This window comes from Mobula birostris, chromosome 20 (assembly GCF_030028105.1).
Source record: "Mobula birostris isolate sMobBir1 chromosome 20, sMobBir1.hap1, whole genome shotgun sequence".
Lineage (NCBI taxonomy): Eukaryota > Metazoa > Chordata > Chondrichthyes > Myliobatiformes > Myliobatidae > Mobula > Mobula birostris.
Genome location: NC_092389.1, coordinates 52,932,917 through 52,952,422, shown reverse-complemented (window position 1 = coordinate 52,952,422; position 19,506 = coordinate 52,932,917). Strand labels below are relative to the sequence as shown.

General features: G+C 49.6%; 1 protein-coding gene across 1 annotated transcript in view; it reads right to left on the bottom strand.

Annotated features, from left to right (window-relative positions):
- The window catches only part of alg9 (ALG9 alpha-1,2-mannosyltransferase), a 225,862-nt gene that overhangs the window by 175,457 nt on the left and 30,899 nt on the right, over positions 1 to 19,506 (bottom strand). The window contains exon 4 of the mRNA XM_072283805.1: positions 1,946 to 2,068. Coding sequence (XP_072139906.1) covers positions 1,946 to 2,068 — 123 coding nt within the window. The remainder of the gene's footprint in view (positions 1 to 1,945; positions 2,069 to 19,506) is intronic.

Genomic DNA, 19,506 nt, shown 5'->3' with positions numbered 1-19,506 from the left:
TACAATATGTACTTTGATAAAGATTAACTTTGAACTGAGGGACCTTGTCCCCACCCACCGGTCTGCACATTGCATAGCCCAGCTGTGGCAAAGCACCGTGGGTCAAATCTTAGGATGCTAATGGATACCTGTTTTTTTTAATTCTGGCATCTCCCGAACTCAGCCACACCTGAGACACAAAGATGGCCCAGGACAGAGATGGAGGACCCTCATTCCTGTCCCCAACTCCGGGGCCATTGGATGGTGAGGCCTCCGTCAGTCAGGGTCGACCATGGATATTGTGTCCTAGCTGTCCAGATACACAAGCCCGGGCAGTACAATATGGAGAGCGAGCTGTTGCCCCGTGTAACAGGCTCCCCCTCTCCACGCAGACGATGAACCCAAAGGAACGGCAGAGACCCGATACAGTTTGGTACCAGCGGCGTCGCCGGAGTTGCCAGTCGGCGTCGAGCTCAATGTCGGACTGCCTCGGGGACTCCAGCTCCGGATTTTTCCCTCGGGGTTCACTCCCGAAGCCTTCCCCGTGAGTGGGTACAGCCGCAAGGCATGCGTAGGTTTGAGATCAGAGTTTTCCTTCTCCAAGATGAGCCGCCAACTGCGTCTGCCCAGAGCGACTGGTTTTAAGGTGCCAGTAACCCGACTTTGCCCCTTTCTGCCGTCAGTAGAAACGGAAAGAAGAACATCTGGGAAAATTTCTGAAACCCTCGTTCGCGGCTGTTGTTACTGCGCGGTCGGGAATCTTCCGGAGGGAAAACCACAAAATCCCCGGCTTTGCCTGCTGTTGGCGACTGAGATTGAGGTCGAATCGTTCGGATAGAGATGGCGCTCAGTACTCGGTGTCGGAGAGCTGATCGGGGCTCGAAGTTTTCGGATGACTCAGAGTCGGATTGTGGTCGGCATGGCAGGGAGAGTTTTTCTTCCTTCTCCCATCTGCGTGAGATGTGGGACATTTGAGAGACTTTGAACTTTTACTGTGCTCATGGACTTCTTCATCAAGTTATGGTATTGTTGCACTGTTGTAACTATATGCTATAATTATGTGGTTTTGTTAGTTTTTTCAGTCTTGGTCTGTCCTGTGTTTTGTGATATCACACCGGAGGAACATTGTATCATTTCTTAATGCATGCATTACTAAATGACAATAAAAGAGGACTGCGTGTCTTCATAATCTAATAGGTGGTGGGAGTTTGTCACCACTGCAACCCCCAGCTACTACAACCTTTAAGGAACAAGGGCGTTAACTGAAGTTGGAGCTTTTGACCAGGAGTAGATCTACAAAGCCTACATCTACAGCATTTTTCATCTGAAAGAAAATTTGACAATGAACCCTAGAGTTTACAGGTCAAACAATCCCAATTCCGGCGGATTAAAACTGGTGAACAGAGCAACAATTCCCAGGTTCGACTGGTGGGGGGGAAACATTCGCCGTCGTGTCATAAACCCACAACGTCAAAGGGGAGACTCGAAGCAAGGATCATCGTGCAAAATTACGAGGGGCGTAGACTGGGTGAATGCAGGCAGGCTTTTCCTGCTGAGGCTAGGTGGGGCTAGAACCAGAGGTCAGGGGTTAAGGGTGAAAGGTGAAATGTTTAGGCGGGGGGGTGGCCTTCTTCACTCAGAGGGTGGTACTAGGTGGTGGACGCAGGGTTCGATGTCAACATCTAAGAGAAGTTTTGGGTAGATGCATAGACAGGAGAGGCATGGCCGGCTCCGGTTCGGGTGAGTGGGACGAGGCAGACGGATAGCGAGGTATGGACTAGACGGGCTGAAGGGCCTTCTCCTGTACTGTACTAAGCCTCCATCGCTGGGGTCAGAGAGCTCTGTTCGGGGGCCTGGGTTCAAATTCGAACCGTCGATTTCAGATAGGGGGATTCAGTTTTGGAACTCAAAGGGGCGCGGCGCCCGTCCCCAAACGCCGGCGGTCGCGGCCGAGCCAGCCCCTTACCGCTGAACTGCTGCAGCAGGAATTCCATCAGCGTGGTCAGGGGCAGGGCGCACAGGGCGAGGACGAACACCACGTTGAAGTTCAGGCACCCGTTGAGGAAGTAAAACGACCAGGGCTCCGTCCCTGCGGAGAGAGGAAAAGAACGACAGGATGAGGAAAGCAGCCATTAAGTGACAGCCAGGTATCCCCAAACCTCGGCCCGCGGAACTGTGGTGCGTCAAGTACACCAGGCCGTCGGACAGCGGAGCAGAATGCGGCCATTCAGCCCATTGAGTCTGCTCCACCGCCCCATTCCCCTGCCTCCCCCTCGACACCCTGACTGGTGAGGAACCTACCGACTTTGCCTTAAATGATAATGATCTTCACGGATGTCTGTGGCAACGAATTCCACAGGGTTCACCACTCTCGACAGAGAAATTCCTCCTCACCTTTGTTCTAAAGGGACGCCCCTCTGTTCTGAGGCTGTGTCCTCTGATCCTGGACTCCCCGCCACCCACCACAGGAACCGTCACCTCCACATCCACTCGGACTCAGACCCTTAGCATATTGCCTTTTCAAGGTTTAAAGTTCAGAGTAAATTCATTATCAAAGTACGCACTGTACATGCCACGCTGAGATTCATTTTTCTTACGGGCGTACTCAACAAATACAGAGAAGCACACCAGAGTCAATGAAAGACCGCACACGGCAAGACGGGCAAACGACCAGAGTGAGAAAGGCTATGCAAATACAGAAGAAAATAATAGATAGATAGATAGATAGACAGATAGACAGACAGATGGATAGGCACATAGATAGTTAGACATAGACAGGCAGAGAGATAGATAGATATAGATAGACAGACAAGACAGATAGATAGACAGATATAAATAGACAGATAGATAGATAGATATAAATAGACAGATAGATAGACAGATATAAATAGACAGACAGATAGATAGATATAGACAGACAGATACAGATAGACAGAGAGATGGATATAGATAGACAGACAGATAGCTATAGACAGACAGACAGATAGATAGATATAGATAGACAGATAGACAGGCAGACAGATATAGATAGACAGAGAGATAAATATAGATAGATAGATATAGATAGATAGACAGACAGGCAGACAGATAGATATAGATAGATATAGATGGACAGAGAGATAAATATAGATAGATATAGATAGACAGGTAGATAGATATAGTCAGATAGATATAGATAGACAGACAGATAGATAGATAGATATAGATAGATACACAGATAGATATAGATAGACAGATAGATATAGATAGACAGATAGATAGATATAGATGGACAGAGAAATAAATACAGATAGATATAGATAGACAGATAGATATAGATAGACAGACAGACAGATAGATAGATATAGATGGACAGAGAGATAAATATAGATGATAGATATAGATAGACAGAGATAGATATAGATAGACAGACAGATAGATATAGACAGACAGATATAGACAGATAGATAGATATAGATAGACAGATAGATATAGACAGACAGATAGATAGATATAGATAGACAGACAGATATAGATAGACAGACAGATAGATAGATATAGATGGACAGAGAGATAAATATAGATAGATAGATATAGACAGACAGATAGATATAGTCAGATAGATATAGATAGACAGACAGATATAGAGAGACAGATAGATAGATATAGATAGATAGATAGACAGATATAAATAGACAGACAGATAGATATAGATAGTCAGATAGATATAGATAGACAGACAGATATAGATAGACAGATAGATAGATATAGATGGACAGAGAGATAGATAGATATAGATAAATATAGATAGATATAGATAGAAAGATATAGATGGACAGAGAGATAAATATAGATGATAGATATAGATAGACAGACAGATATAGATAGACAGAGATAGATATAGATAGACAGATAGATATAGATAGACAGATAGATAGATATAGATGGACAGAGAAATAAATACAGATAGATATAGATAGACAGATAGATATAGATAGACAGACAGACAGATAGATAGATATAGATGGACAGAGAGATAAATATAGATGATAGATATAGATAGATAGATAGACATAGATAGACAGAGATAGATATAGATAGACAGACAGATAGATATAGACAGACAGATATAGACAGATAGATAGATATAGATAGACAGATAGATATAGACAGACAGATAGATAGATATAGATAGATAGACAGACAGATAGATAGATATAGATGGACAGAGAGATAAATATAGATAGATATAGACAGACAGATAGATATAGTCAGATAGATATAGATAGACAGACAGATATAGAGAGACAGATAGATAGATATAGATAGATAGATAGACAGATATGAATAGACAGACAGATAGATATAGATAGTCAGATAGATATAGATAGACAGACAGATATAGATAGACAGATAGATAGATATAGATGGACAGAGAGATAGATAGATATAGATAAATATAGATAGATATAGATAGAAAGATATAGATGGACAGAGAGATAAATATAGATGATAGATATAGATAGACAGACAGATATAGATAGACAGAGATATATATAGATAGACAGATAGATATAGACAGACAGAGACAGATATAGATAGACAGACAGATAGACAGGCAGAGACAGACATTCAAACAAGCAAGCAAGCTAGTAAGTCTTTTTTGCTGCTTTCTGTTGGGGGAGCAGCGTCGGTACTAGTGATTAAAGCTTTCTGAGGAAGCTTAAACAAGCATCACTCCCCACTAACATCTTAACTACATTCTACAGAGGTGTGGTTGAGAGTGTGCTGACCTTTTGCATCACAACCTGGTACTCCAGCTGCAGTGCTGTCGACAAAAAAGCCTGGCAGAGGGTGGTTAGGGGAGCAGAGAAGGTTATTGGGGTCTCTCTACCTTCTGTCCAAGACCTCTTTCAGAGTCGATGCCTCCAGAAGACACAGTACATCATTAAAGACCCCTCACACCCTCTCCATGGACTGTTTGTTCTTCTGCCATCAGGCAAACGTTACAGGAGCATCAAAACTAAAACCACAAGGATACTAAACAGCTTCCTCCCACAGGCAGTCAGACTGCTAAATAGCTGCTCTACCTGACTCTGCTTTGGACACTTTTAACTTGCACTGGACTTGATTTTAACTGACATGTGGCTGTTGTGTTTTACTATTTATTGTTATGTTTATTATTTAGTGTCGCGTTTGTTATGTTATGATTGCACTGCTCTCCGTGACCCTGCTGAATAGACAGCTGAGCCCCCACCCCGCTTTCGAACAGGCTCACTCAGCCCTGCTGTCACGAGGATCGTTACAGAAAGTATTTCCAACCAAATGCAGGAAGCGTATACGACAATTCATCTCTGTGTATCAGGAGAACACACATCATAGTACAATAGACTATGTTTTATCACTTTGTTAATTACATTGCACATTACTGCAAATGATCGCACATGGGTAAATTATCATTGTGTATATTATTATTCTGCACTTTATTATTAGTTAAGCCCGCACACTGCTAAGTGTGTTTTTAAGGTTGCTGATGTAACCAAAGAATTTCCCACTCAGGATCAATAAAGTATTTATTACTATCATTATTAGATATCGAGAACATGAGATGATGAGTCCTTGAAAGTGAGTCCGTAGGTTGTGGGAACAGTTCAGTGATGGGGTGAGTGACGTTATCCCCTCTGGTTCAGGAGCCTGATGGTTGAGGGTAATAACTGTTCCTGAACCTGGTGGTGTGGGTCCTGAGGCTCCTGTACCTCCTTCCTGATGGTTGAGGGGTAATAACTGTTCCTGAACCTGGTGGTGTGGGACCTGAGGCTCCTGTACCTCCTTCCTGATGGTTGAGGGGTAATAACTGTTCCTGAATCTGGTGGTGTGGGTCCTGAGGCTCCTGTACCTCCTTCCTGATGGTTGAGGGGTAATAACTGTTCCTGAACCTGGTGGTGTGGGTCCTGAGGCTCCTGTACCTCCTTCCTGATTACAGCAGTGAGAAGAGAGCATGCCCTGGGTAGTGGGGGCCCTCGGTGATGACGGCAGGTGGAACACATTGTCAGGATGTGTAGGGACATGCACTTTGGTAGAAGCAAAGAAATGGTTGACTATTTTCTAAACAGAGAGGAGATTCAAAAAAAGGGGCTTGGGGTCAGCCCGAAGCATTCACTGTACTCTTTTCCTAGATGCTGCTTGACCTGCTGAGTTGCTTCAGGAGAGGGAGAGACAGAGACAGAGACAGAGACAGAGAGAGAGAGAGAGAGAGTGAGAGTGAGTGAGTGTGTGTTTTGTGTATGTGTGTGTGTGTTGGTCTGGATTTCCAGCATCTGCAGATTTTCTCCTGTTTCGGAATCCTTGTGCGGGATACCCTAAAGGTTTATTTGCAGGTTGGGTCTGTGGAGAGGAATGTATTCCACCTGCCACTCTTTTTGCCCACTCTTCCAATTTGTCCTTCTGCAATTGCATTGCATCCTCAGCAATCTCCAACTGGATCCCAACACCAAGTAGCTCTTTCCCTTCCTCCCCCCACCCCTGGCTTTCCGCAGGGATCGCCCCCTACGCGACTCCCTTGTCCATTCGTCCCTCCCCACTGATCTCCCTCCTGGTACTTATCCTGGCGAGTGGAACAAGTTCTACACCTGCCTCTACGCCTCCTCCCTCACCACCATTCAGGTCTCCTTCCAGGTGAGGTGACACTTCACCTGTGAGTCTGTTGGGGTCATCTACCTTGTCTGGTGCTCCCAGTGTGGCCTCCTGTATATCAGTGAGACCCAACACAGATTGGGAGGCCGCTTCGCCGAGCATCTACGCTCCGTCCGCCAGAAAAAACGGGATCACCCGGTGTCCATCCATTTTAATTCCACTTCCCATTCCCATTCCGACATGTCAGTCCGTGGCCTCCTCTACTGTAAAGATGAAGCCACACTCAGGTTGGAGGAACAACACCTTATATTCCGTCTGGGTAGCCTCCAACCTGATGGCATGAACATCGACTTCTCAAACTTCCAGTAATGCCCCCCCCTTCACCATTCCCCATTCATGTTCCCCTCTCTCACGTTATCTCCTTACCTGCCCATCACCTCCCTCTGGGGCTCCACCCCCCTTTTCTTTCTTCTGTGGCCTTCTGTCCTCTCCTATCAGACTCCCTCTTCTCCAGCCCTGTATCTCTTTCATCAATCCACTTCCCAGCTCTTTACTTCACCCCTCCTCTCCCTCCCGGTCTCACCTATCACCCCTACCACCTTGTACTTCTCCCTCCCCACCTTATTACTCTGACCTCTCACCTTAATTTTCCAGTCCCAATGAAGGGCCTGTACCCTTCTCCACAGATGCTGCCTGACCTGCTGAGTTCCCCCGGCGTTTTGCCTCGGATTTCCAGCATCTGCAGATTTCCTCCTGTTCGTGTTGCTGACAATCCTGCCATTAATCTTGTGCCCTGCCCTCAAGTCCGTCCTTCCGAAGTGAATCACTTCACGCCCTGCCGGACTAAACTGCATCTGCCACTCCTCAGCCCAGCCCTCCACCTCGCCAACGTCAACACCACCCACTTTTGCGTCACCTGCAAGCTTACGAAAGCACTCTTCCTCTTCCTCATCCAAGCAACTTACAAAAGCCCACGAAGAGCAGGGGTCCCGGAACAGATCCCTTCGGGACACCAGAGAGCCATAGAGCACAGAAGCAGGCCCCTCGGCCCGTCTAGTCTGTGCCCAACCAGTTAAACTGACTACTCCCGTCCCCCATAGTTCGCCATACACCTGTACCTGTCCAAACTTTTCTCAAGTGCTGAGATCGAGCTTGCATGCGCACTGGCAGCTCGTTCCACAGTCTGACGGCCCTCGCGTTCCCATTAAGCTCCACCTTTCACCCTTGACCCATGACCACTGGTCGCCGACCTCCAGGCAAACCTGCGACCAGCCTCTCCCCTGTCGGAGCGAGCCGGTCCACTCTGGACCCCAAATTTTGGTAGGAGGGCTCGTGCGTAACAGTCCCGCCTCTCCCACGGCGCTTTCACAGCTACAGCCGATAACGCTCACTGCAGGCGGGAACCGCGGAGTGATTTTAAAGCACGTCGGCTGGGGAGCACTGAGTAGAGCAAACAGGGACACAGATTTCCCTCCCTCCCCTTCCCAACAATCGTCATTAGCCTCCTGCACGTGCGTACTTTACACGTCTAACCCGCCCCTCCAGTCGCGGTCCAATTTATACTCTGCCGTCTGTTTAAATTTGCATTTTTAAAAGCACTTTGAACAGCTGGTAATTCAAGGCCTTTGGCTAGTCTCTCAGATAAACACCGATTTCTCTTCTTTTTAAAAAAAAGGCAGGGGTGTTATCGGGATTCCCTGGTTGTTAGCATTAGAGTCAGAGAAATTATAGAGGCCCTTCAACACATCCGGTCCATTTAAACTGCCTACGCCTATCGATCTGCAAATGGACCATAGCCCCCACCATCGGGGTACTTAATCAAACTCCTCTTAAATATTGAAATCGAGCTGGCGCTGGCTGCCCGTTCCACACTCTCACGACTCTCTGAGTGAAAGAAGTCTCCCCTCATGTTCCCCCTAAAACGTTTCAACTTTCACCCTTGACCCATGACCACTGGTCGCAGTCCCAACCCAACCTCAGTGGGAAAAAAAAGCCTGCTTGCATTTACCTGATCTATACCCCTCATAATTTTGTATACCTCTATCAAATCTCCTCTCAATCTCCTACGTTCCAATCCGCTAATTAAATTTGCCGATGATACCACATTGATTGGCCTAACCCCAAGTAATAATGAGGCAGCGTACGGGGAAGAAGTCATCACCCTGACACAGTGGTGTCAAGAAAACAACCTCTCCCTCAATGTTGAAAAAGACAAAGGAGCTGGTCGTGGACGACAGGAGGAATGGAGACAGGCTAATCTCTACGGACATCAATGGATCTGGGGTTGAGAGGGTAAACAGCTTTAAGTTCCTCAGCATCCACATCACCGAGGACCTCACGTGGTCTGTACATACCGGCTGTGCAGTGAAAAAGGCACAACAGCACCTCCTTCACCTCAGACGGTTGAGGAAGTTTGGTATGGGCCCCCAAATCCTAAGAACTTTCTACAGGGGCACAATTGAGAGCATCCTGACTGGCTGCATCACTGCCTGGTACGGGAACTGTACCTCCCTCAGTCGCAGGACTCTGCAGAGAGTGGTGTTGACAGCCCAGCGCATCTGTAGTTGTGAACTTCCCACGATTCAGGACATTTACAGAGACAGGTGTGTAAAAAGGATCATTGGGACCCGAGTCACCCCAACCACAAACTGTTCCAGCTGCTACCATCCGGGAAACGGTATCGCAGCATAAAAGCCAGGACCAACAGGCTCCGGGACGGCTTCTTCCACCAGGTCATCCGACAGATTAACTCACGCTGACACAACTGTATTTCTATGTTATATTGACTATCCTGTTGTACATACTAGTTATTATAAATTACAATGATTGCACATTTAGACGGAGACGTAACGTAAAGATTTTTACTCCTCGTGTATGCGGCGGATGTAAGCAATAAAGTCAATTCATTTCGAGGAATAATATCGTAACCTATTCAAGTATTTCCCGATAACTCAGGTCCTCCAGACCTGGCAAATCTCTTGTAAATTTTCTCTCGACTCTTACAACCTTACTTACATCTTTCCTCAAGGAAGGTGGCCAAGGGGGGAGGGACCGTCGACTCAGACCATGAGAGGCCTGCGTCAGCATTTTGATGCCTCACACGGCACAGATTGGAAGTCTGTGTGGGGCGCCACTCCTCGCACAGACTAGAGCAATGTGTGGTTAAGTGCCTTGCTCAAGGGCACAAACATGCTGCCACAGCTGAGGCTCGAATTAGCAACCTTGAGGTAACCAGACCAACGCCTTAACCACTTGGCCACGTGACCAAGACTGCGCACACTACACAAACAAGGCCTCACCAATAGTTTCAACCTTATCTTTAAACTGTCAAATCTAGAAAATATTGGTAATTTATCTGTCGTTTTCACATGTAATACAGGGAAAAATTTTGCTTTAAGCCCATCGGACATAGATTGGAATTAGGCCACTTGGCCCATTGAGTCTGGTCCGCCATTTCATCATGGCTGATCAGCCCCGATCTCCTGCCTTCCCTCCTCCACGTTTTCCATGACATCCAAACACATCATTCCAAAGCAGTAGTGTAAAAGGGAAGATGGGGCCCGTAAGGCCGCGGCTGGCAGCTCGTCCAGGAGAAGGAAAACTCCGATCTCAAACCTCCGCTGACTTGCGGCTGTGCCCGCTCACGGGGGAGGCTTCGGGAGTGAACCCCGAGGGAAAAATCTGGAGCTGGAGTCCCTACGTTGAGTTCGACGCTGACCGGCAACGTCTGCGACGTCGCTGGTGCCAAACTGTGTCGGGTCTCTGCCGATCCTTTGGGTTCATCGGCTGTGTGGAGATGGGGAGCCTGCTACACGGGGCAGCAGCTCGCCCTCCATATCGTACTGCCCGGGCTCGTGTATCTAGACAGCCAGGACACAACTCTGACGGAAGGAGGCCTCAGGCGAAAGGAAACACATCAGAATGGCACCTATGTAGCAGAGTACAGCTGACATTTCAGCCTGGAATCCTCGTGCTCCTCCCACCCCCGGAATTTTCTTTCTTCCACGGCCTTCTGTCTCTTTCACCAATCAACCTCCCAGCTCTTTACTTCATCCCTCCCCCTTTCAAGTTTCCCCTATCACCTTGTGTTTCTCTCTCTCCACCCCACCCTTTAAATCTACCCCTCCACTTTTTTTTCCCCCTGTCCTGCCGAAGGGTCTCAGCCCGAAACATCAACTGTTTACTCTTTCCCGTCCATGCTGCCTGGCCTGCTGAGTTCCTGTGGCATTGTGTGTGTGTGTGTGTGTGTGTGTGTGTCTGTCTGTGTGTGTGTCTGTCTGTGTGTGTGTGTGTCTGTGTGTGTGTGTGAGTGTGTGTATGTGTGTGTGTGTGTCTGTGTGTGTGTGCGTGTGTATGTGTGTCTGTGTGTGTGTGCGCGCGCGTGTGAGTGTGTCTGTGTGTGTGTGTATGTGTGTGCGCGCGCGTGTGTGTGTATGTGTGTGCCTGTGAGTATGTATGTGTGTGCGTGCGTGTGTGTCTGTGTGTGTGTGTGTCTGTGTGTGTGTGTCTGTGTGTGCGTGTGTGTGTGTATATGTGTGTGTGTGTTTGTGTATGCGTGTGTCTGTGTCGTGTGTGTGTGTGTGTGTGTCTGTGTGTGTGTGTGTGTCTGTGTGTGTGTGTGTGTGTGTGTGTGTCTGTGTATGTGTGTGTGTGTGTGTGTGTGTGTGTGTCTGTGTGTGTGTGTGTGTGTCTGTGTATGTGTGTGTGCGTGTGTGTGTGTGTGTGTGTGTGTGTGTGTGTGTGTGTCTGTGTGTGTGTGTGTGTTTTGCTCTGGATTTCCAGCGTCTGCACATTTTCTCTTGTTTGAAGATAACAGAGTCCCTAAGTGAGTGAAGTTATCCCCTTTCGCTCATGAGCCCGATGGCTGAGGGGTAGGAACTGTTCCTGAAGCTGGGGGTGCTACCCCCGATGCCAGCAGTGAGAAAAGAGCGCGGCCTGGGTGGTGAGGATCCTTGATGATGGCTGCTTTTCCACCCAACATCCAAGCCCCCGGGTTACACACCACAAAACCTGACGCTCAGCAAACGGACACCCCAGCCAAGAGGGCGCACGAGGACACTTCAGCGCCGGCCGCCAACTCCCTGTGAGGAGGAGCCCTCCCCCAGAGGCAAAGGAAAGTGTGCGAGTCTCTCGCTCGGGCTGGTCTTATTCCCCTGGGGAGCCCGGCGCCGCGGCGCAGGCGGCAACCAACGGGAAAGGGGCTGCCGCGTCCTTCGAGCAGGCCAGGCGACCACCGGCTCGGGAGAGGTGGCTTTCGACTGACGAGTAAACTGACAGAGAATAATCTCCCCCCCAGCCACCCCACCGCACCTCCACGAACGTCAGCACGAATCCTTCGGAGTCGAGATCTCGCTCACCGGCGTTAAGATCTTTAAACCTGAGTCACACACGTCAGCTCCCTGGCTTTTTTTTTCCCTCATGCCCTATTTTTGGCAAGTGTGTGACTCGTATAAAGATAGAAGCAGTGACTCACGATCGAATGCACGGCTACCTTACATCACACACACACACACACACACACACACACACACAGTGTCATAGATGGGCAGCAATGACTCTGTCAAAGGGCTTTCCGCTAGCAGCGCACGCCCGCGGTGGTATAAATGGACACTCTGCTCTCCCAGGCACCAGCTCCGATAATCTTTAAACGCAATCATCCCTCCCGCCCATGCACCCGTGAGGCTACGGCAGCGTTATTGTTAACCCAGGCCACCTCCGCGGGCGACGGGCGGCGAGACGAGCAGCGCAGCCTCGGGGCCCTCCCGCGATTCTCCCCCGCCCCCCCCGTCCGTGCTGACGGAACCGGAGACGGGGGGAAGCCCTGCTGCCGGCCGGGTGGACGGAAAAGTTCACCCCAGTGGGAGGCTCCTGTGTGGCCGGTGAGGCGAGATGCTACTCTTAGAATCTGCACCACCAGCACATGCTGTGAAATTAAATTTTATGTGTGTATATAATTAGTATCACCAGCCTATGCTGTGAAATTTAATTTTATATATGTATATAATTAAACTAGACAACGGGGTGACCTGTTGGGGCACCCTTTGAGAGAAGGGTAGTGCAGTCTGATGTGACCAGAATGAACATTGAATTTTCCTGAATGCTGTTGGTGGAGGATTACAAATACCTGGGGATATGAACGGACAATAAACTGGACTGGTCAAAGAACACTGAGGCTGTCTACAAGAAGGGTCAGAGCCGTCTCTATTTCCTGAGGAGACTGAGGTCCTTTAACATCTGCCGGACGATGCTGAGGATGTTCTACGAGTCTGTGGTGGCCAGTGCTATCATGTTTGCTGTTGTGTGCTGGGGCAGCAGGCTGAGGGTAGCAGACACCAACAGAATCAACAAACTCATTCGTAAGGCCAGTGATGTTGTGGGGATGGAACTGGACTCTCTGACGGTGGTGTCTGAAAAGAGGATGCTGTCCAAGTTGCATGCCATCTTGGACAATGTCTCCCATCCACTACATAATGGACTGATTGGGCACAGGAGTACATTCAGCCAGAGACTCATTCCACCCAGATGCAACACAGAGCGTCATAGGAAGTCATTCCTGCCTGTGGCCATCAAACTTTACAACTCCTCCCTTGGAGAGTCAGACACCCTGAGCCGATAGGCTGGTCCTGGACTTATTTCCTGGCATAATTTACATATTACTATTTAATTATTTATGGTTTTATTACTATTTATTATTTATGGTGCAACTGTAGCGAAAACCAATTTCCCCCGGGATCAATAAAGTATGACTATGACTAAGACTATTGGTATCGCTTTGCTTTGGAAACTGAAGTAGAAAACCTCATTTTATTAAAGAAGAACGACGCGTAGCAAAGCAAATATAGCTGCTCCTTGTTTAACGAAGGACACTTTTGATGGCTTCATTTCTGGTTTATCTACCACCCTTGTGCCTCTCGTTGTCATTCTGGAGACGTGTAGTCCTCTCATCCCACGTCTCTTCATCTCTTCTGCTGTTTGTTGTTTGTCTCTGATCCTGGAGACGTACATGCCTCTCCTCCTCTGTCTCTTCTTCTCTCATCTTTTTTTGTCCTGACTCTTTGATCCTGGAGTCGTGCGGCCCTCGCCTCATCCGATTCTTGTTCTCTCCCTCTCCTTGCCGCTTCCCAACGATGTTTGGCATCATCTCTTGACCATAATGTCCCCCTTCCCTTTCCACACGGCATAATTAGGCTGACCATTTTTCTTTTCCCCTAATGCTGGATAGAAGATACGAAGCACTAACACCAAAGGATGCTGATTATTCTTGATGATATGGTTGCGCTCTCCGAAATGGACTCGATATAGGCACCGCTGTCCTTTGACTGCAGCAAAGGGTTTTATGGGTGTCTCGAAGTACGTCATTACAATAAGATTTAATTATCTCTTATTGATGGGTGGCAGTTAGATCTGTCCCAATCCTGCCCATGCTGATGGTGACCCCGTGAAATAGAGCTGCCCTGCCCTTTTGCTCCAGTAGGTGTCGCTGCTGAGGCTGGCCGTGCGCATGCGTCAGGCTGTCGCGTCCCGATTTCCGTGATGGCCGATCGGATCTCGGGTGAAAGCCAGCCTGTTGATTTCTGGCGAATGAGCAATTTTATACGAATACATAACCCTGAACTTTGCCTGCATTCTGTAAGTTCGCGCATTTTAATTCGATTTAGCCAAAAAAAATGCCGCTGTAATGCACCGTTTGCGCTAACTGGAGGTCACAGACAGACAGAGCATGAGAGTTTTAGTAGTATATAGATTAAACTAGTAGAGCAAAAAAGACAGTGAGGTAGTGTTCCTGGGTTCATCGTCCATTCAGAAATCGGACGGCGGAGGGGAAGAAGCTGTTCCTGAATCATTGAGTGTGTGTCTTCAGGCTCCTGTACCTCCTCCCTGACAGACAATGAGGGCATGACCTGGGTGCTGGGGGTCCTGAACGACAGGATTCTGCCTTTTGATGGTGCCCTGGACGCTGGGGAGGCCGGTGGCCCGTGGCCCGTGATGGAGCTGGCTGAGTTTACCACTTTCTGCAGCTTTTTCCCCAAGTCCTCTGCAGTGGCCCCCTCCGCACCCGGAGACCAGTCAGAACGCTCTCCGCGGTCCACCTGGAGAAATTGGTGAGCGCCTCTGGTGACGTGCCAAGCCTCCTCGAACTCCAAACACAGCCGCCGTCGTGCCTTCTTGGTAGCTGTGTCCACACACCGAGACCAGCGTAGGTCCCCGGGGGTGCTGACACCCAGGAACCTGAAAGTTCACACTTTCCACAAGGACTGCTGTGTGTTCCTGTGTCTTACTCCTTTCTGAAGAGAGAGGCTAGACAAACTAATGGGGAGGGAAGTCAACTGGACATTGTAAATTGCCCTGTGATTAGGCAAGGGTTGGTGCGGCTCGAAGGGCTGGAAGTGTTTGTTCCAGGCCATGGTCTCTGAAAAGGTATGGAAATAATCTGCCCACTTACCCTGGGACCCAGTGTGAGAGGGTACAGATCACAACACAGGCCTCCTCGGCCCTGATTCCCAGTGTGACAGGGTACAGATGCCAACACAGGCCTCATCAGCCCTGATGCCCAGTGTGACAGGGTACAGATCCCAACACAGGCCTTATATGCCCTGAAGCCCAGTGTGATAGGGTACAGATCCCAACACAGGCCTCATCAGCCCTGGTGCCCAGTGTGACAGGGTACAGATGCCAACACAGGCCTCATAGGCCCTGACGCCCAGTGTGACAGGGTACAAATCCCAACACAGGCCTCATCAGCCCTGGTGCCCAGTGTGATAGGGTACAGATGCCAACACAGGCCTCATAGGCCCTGACGCCCAGTGTGACAGGGTACAAATCCCAACACAGGCCTCATCAGCCCTGGTGCCCAGTGTGACAGGGTACAGATGCCAACACAGGCCTCATAGGCCCTGAAGCCCAGTGTGATAGGGTACAGATCCCAACACAGACCTTATATGCCCTGGTGCTCAGTGTGACAGGGTACAGATGCCAACACAGGCCTCGTCAGCCCTGGCACACAGGCCTGGCACGCAGCTATATCGAGCTACAGATTCCAACATTCAATGGTCCGTGTGTTCATGCTGCCTCTCCGTTGTGCCGCCGCCTTCTCTCTCTTCCTCTGAAGGTTCAGAGAATTTGTCCTGGGGCCAGCACATTCATACAGTCGCAAAGAAGCCACTACAGCGCCTTTATTTGCCTAGAAACTTGCAAAGATTCAGCATGTTACCTGAAGCTTCAGCAAACTTCTACCGATGCGTGTTAGAGAGTACCCTGACTGGCTGCATCGCGGCCTGGGCTGGAAACACCAATGCCCACAAAAAGTAGTGGATACGGCCCAGTCCATCACGGGTGAAGCCCTCCCCACCATTGAGCACATCTACATGAAACGCTGTCACAGAAAAGCAGCGTCCGTCATCAGGAACCCCCAGCACCCAGACTGTGCTCTCTTCTCGCTGCTGCCATCGGGAAGGAGGTACAGGAGCCTCAGGACCCACACCACCAGGTTCAGGAACAGTTATTACCCCTCAACCATCAGGAAGGAGGTACAGGAGGCTCAGGACCCACACCACCAGGTTCAGGAACAGTTATTACCCCTCAACCAAGGAGGCTCAGGACCCACACCACCAGGTTCAGGAACAGTTATTACCCCTCAACCATCAGGAAGGAGGTACAGGAGGCTCAGGACCCACACCACCAGGTTCAGGAACAGTTATTACTCCTCAACCATCAGGAAGGAGGTACAGGAGGCTCAGGACCTACACCATCAGTTTCAGGAACAGTTATTGCCCCTCAACCATCAGGAAGGAGGTACAGGAGCCTCAGGACCCACACCACCAGGTTCAGGAACAGTTATTACCCCACAACCATCAGGAAGGAGGTACAGGAGCCTCAGGACCCACACCACCAGTTTCAGGAACAGTTATTACCCCTCAACCATCAGGAAGGAGGTACAGGAGCCTCAGGACCCACACCACCAGGTTCAGGAACAGTTATCACCCCTCAACCATCAGGAAGGAGGTACATGATTCTCAGGACCCACACCACTAGGATCAGGAACAGTTATTACCCCTCAACTATCAGGAAGGAGGTACAGGAGCCAAATGAGACAACATTCCTCCGGACCAAGGTGCACATATAGCTCACACACACAACACATAAAGTCATCTTACCACAAATAAATTAAGAAATAATAAGGTGCATTTATGACACATTTAAAAAGCAAACAGTTTAACGCTGCTAGCGCCCCATACGTGATGAGACCTGGGTGGTGTGAGGGAGTTCAGTCGTCTCACGGCCTGGGGGAAGAAGCTGTTTCCCATCCTAACAGTCCTTGTCCTGCCCCTACGGTACCTCCTGCCCGATGTTAGGGGGTCGAAGATGGTAGGAGTTTATTGGATGGGTCATTGACAGTGCTAAAGGCCTTGCATACCCCCATGACCCCCAGTGCTACGGTACCTCCTGCCCGATGGTAGGGGGTCATAGAGATTCTTGTACAGACGGGTGGGGATGGCAGGCCAGGACAGTGGACTGTGTCGGCGGTCGGACACAGCAGGCGGTGTCGGTAGGGCCGAGACATCGGACGGTATCGGTGGGCAGGGTGGGCGAAAGCGGCTGGCGAGGACGGCGGGCAGGGAGAGTGGACGGTGCCTGCTGCTTCCTCGCCGCCCCGGCTACGACCCCCGACCCCCACCGCTGTCCGGGCAGCGTTCCCACCACGTGCGCTGGCTTCCCCCCCCCCCCACCACGTCACAAAGACGTACAGCGAGGCTAGTGGGTCGATGATAATTGCGCTCTGAACCCCAGCATTCTTGAGCAAATACCTATCTCAGGATACTTTATTGACAAGAGCTCAGTGTTGGACACCACCATTCCCATCAGCCCTGATCGATAAGCTACAGAACCTGGGCCTCCGTTCCTCCCTCTGCCGCCGAATCCTCGACTTCCTAACCATATGATCAGAACTCACGTCTCCACCTCGATGGCGATGCTTAGCCCCCCAGCTCTGCTCCCTCCGCACCCACGACCCCGCGGCTGGGCACAGCCCAAACGCCAGCTGCAAATCTGCCGACGACACTGCTGTTGGCAGAATTTCAGACGGAGGCGAGAGGGCATTCAGACCAGCTGCCGCCTCTGCCCGCCTCCCCCGCCCGCCACACCTGTCCGCCAATGCTGCCTTGCCGTCCGCGGCCGACGGCCCCGTCCAGTGACACCACCCGGCACCCCTGCCCGATGACACCAGCCACCGACGCTGCCCGCTGTGCCCGCCGGTGCTGCCATCTGCTAGGCACTCGCCAACGCACCAGCCACTGAAGCTTGGCAAACGGCTGCCTCCCCCCACCCCACGTTGGCACCCTTCAATCACAGTGATTTATGGCTCTCCCACAGAAGCGGGGTTCGGCCGTTCAGGGCCCATCGAGTACGGAAGCTGCAATGGAACGGCAGAGCAGATCCGACGGGCTGAATGGCCTACTCTCCCCTCCCCCACCTCGCATGCATTACGGTCTAAATGTGGGTCTGCCATTCCAAAACTGAAGGCGAACTGATCCAAGACGAATACCTCCCACGTGGGACACTGAGCAGACTTTAACCTGCCGAGACAGCTTCCGTCCTGTTCCCCATCTTCCCTCCCACCTCCTTCCTCACGTAACGACGCGAACCCCTTTCCACCCCCATCCTGCGCTCTCTTTTCGCACCTCCGATCAAATCTATTCATTACGTACACATCTTATTTGTAATTCACAGTTTTTTTTCATCATCGTGTATTGTAAAGTGAGCAGCTTCAAGTTCCTGGGTGTCAAGATCTCTGAGGGTCTAACCTGGTCCCAACATATCGATGCAGTTATAAAGAAGACAAGACAGCGACTATACTTCACTAGGAGTCTGAAGAGTTTGGCATGTCAACAAATACACTCAAAAACTTCTATAGTTGCACCGTGGAGAGCATTCTGACAGGCTGCATCACTGTCTGGTATGGAGGGGCTACTGCACAGGACCGAAAGAAGCTGCAGAAGGTTGTAAATCTAGTCAGTTCCATCTTGGGTACCAGCCTACAAAGTACCCAGGACATCTTCAGGGAGCGGTGTCTCAGAAAGGCAGCGTCCATTATTACTGACCCCCAGCACCCAGGGCATGCCCTTTTCTCACTGTTACCATCAGGTAGACTGAAGACACACACTCAGAGATTCAGGAACAGCTTCTTCCCCTCTGCCGTCCAATTCCTAAATGGACATTGAACCCGTGAACACGACCTCACTTTTTAAAATATATAGCATTTCTAACTTTTGCACCATTTTTAATCTATTCAATATACGTACACTGTAATTGATTTATTTCTTCTAGATTATGTACTGCAACAAACTGCTGCTGCTAAGTTAACAAATTTCACGACACGTGCCGGTGACAATAAACCTGATTCCGATTCTGAATAAATGTACTTGAATCTTGATTCTTATGTATATAGGGGAGGGAGGGAACGTCGACTCAGACCATGAGAGGCCAGGGTCCGGCATTTTCATGCCTCACAAGGCGCAGATTGGAAGTCTGTGTGGGGCGCCACTCCTCGCAAAGACTAGAGCAATGTTTGGTTAAGTGCCTTGCTCAAGGGCACAAACACGCTGCCACAGCTGAGGCTCGAATTAGCAACCTTGAGGTAACCAGACCAACGCCTTAACCACTTGGCCACGTGACCAAGACTGCGCACACGACACAAACAAGGCCTCACCAATAGTTTCAACCTTATCTTTAAAATGTCAAATCTAGAAAATATTGGTAATTTATCTGTCATTTTCACATGTAATACAGGGAAAAATTTTGCTTTAAGCCCATCGGACATAGATTGGAATTAGGCCACTTGGCCCATCGAGTCTCGAACTAGCGACCTTCAGATCACTAGACCAACGCCTTAACCACTTGGCCACGTGCCAACACTTC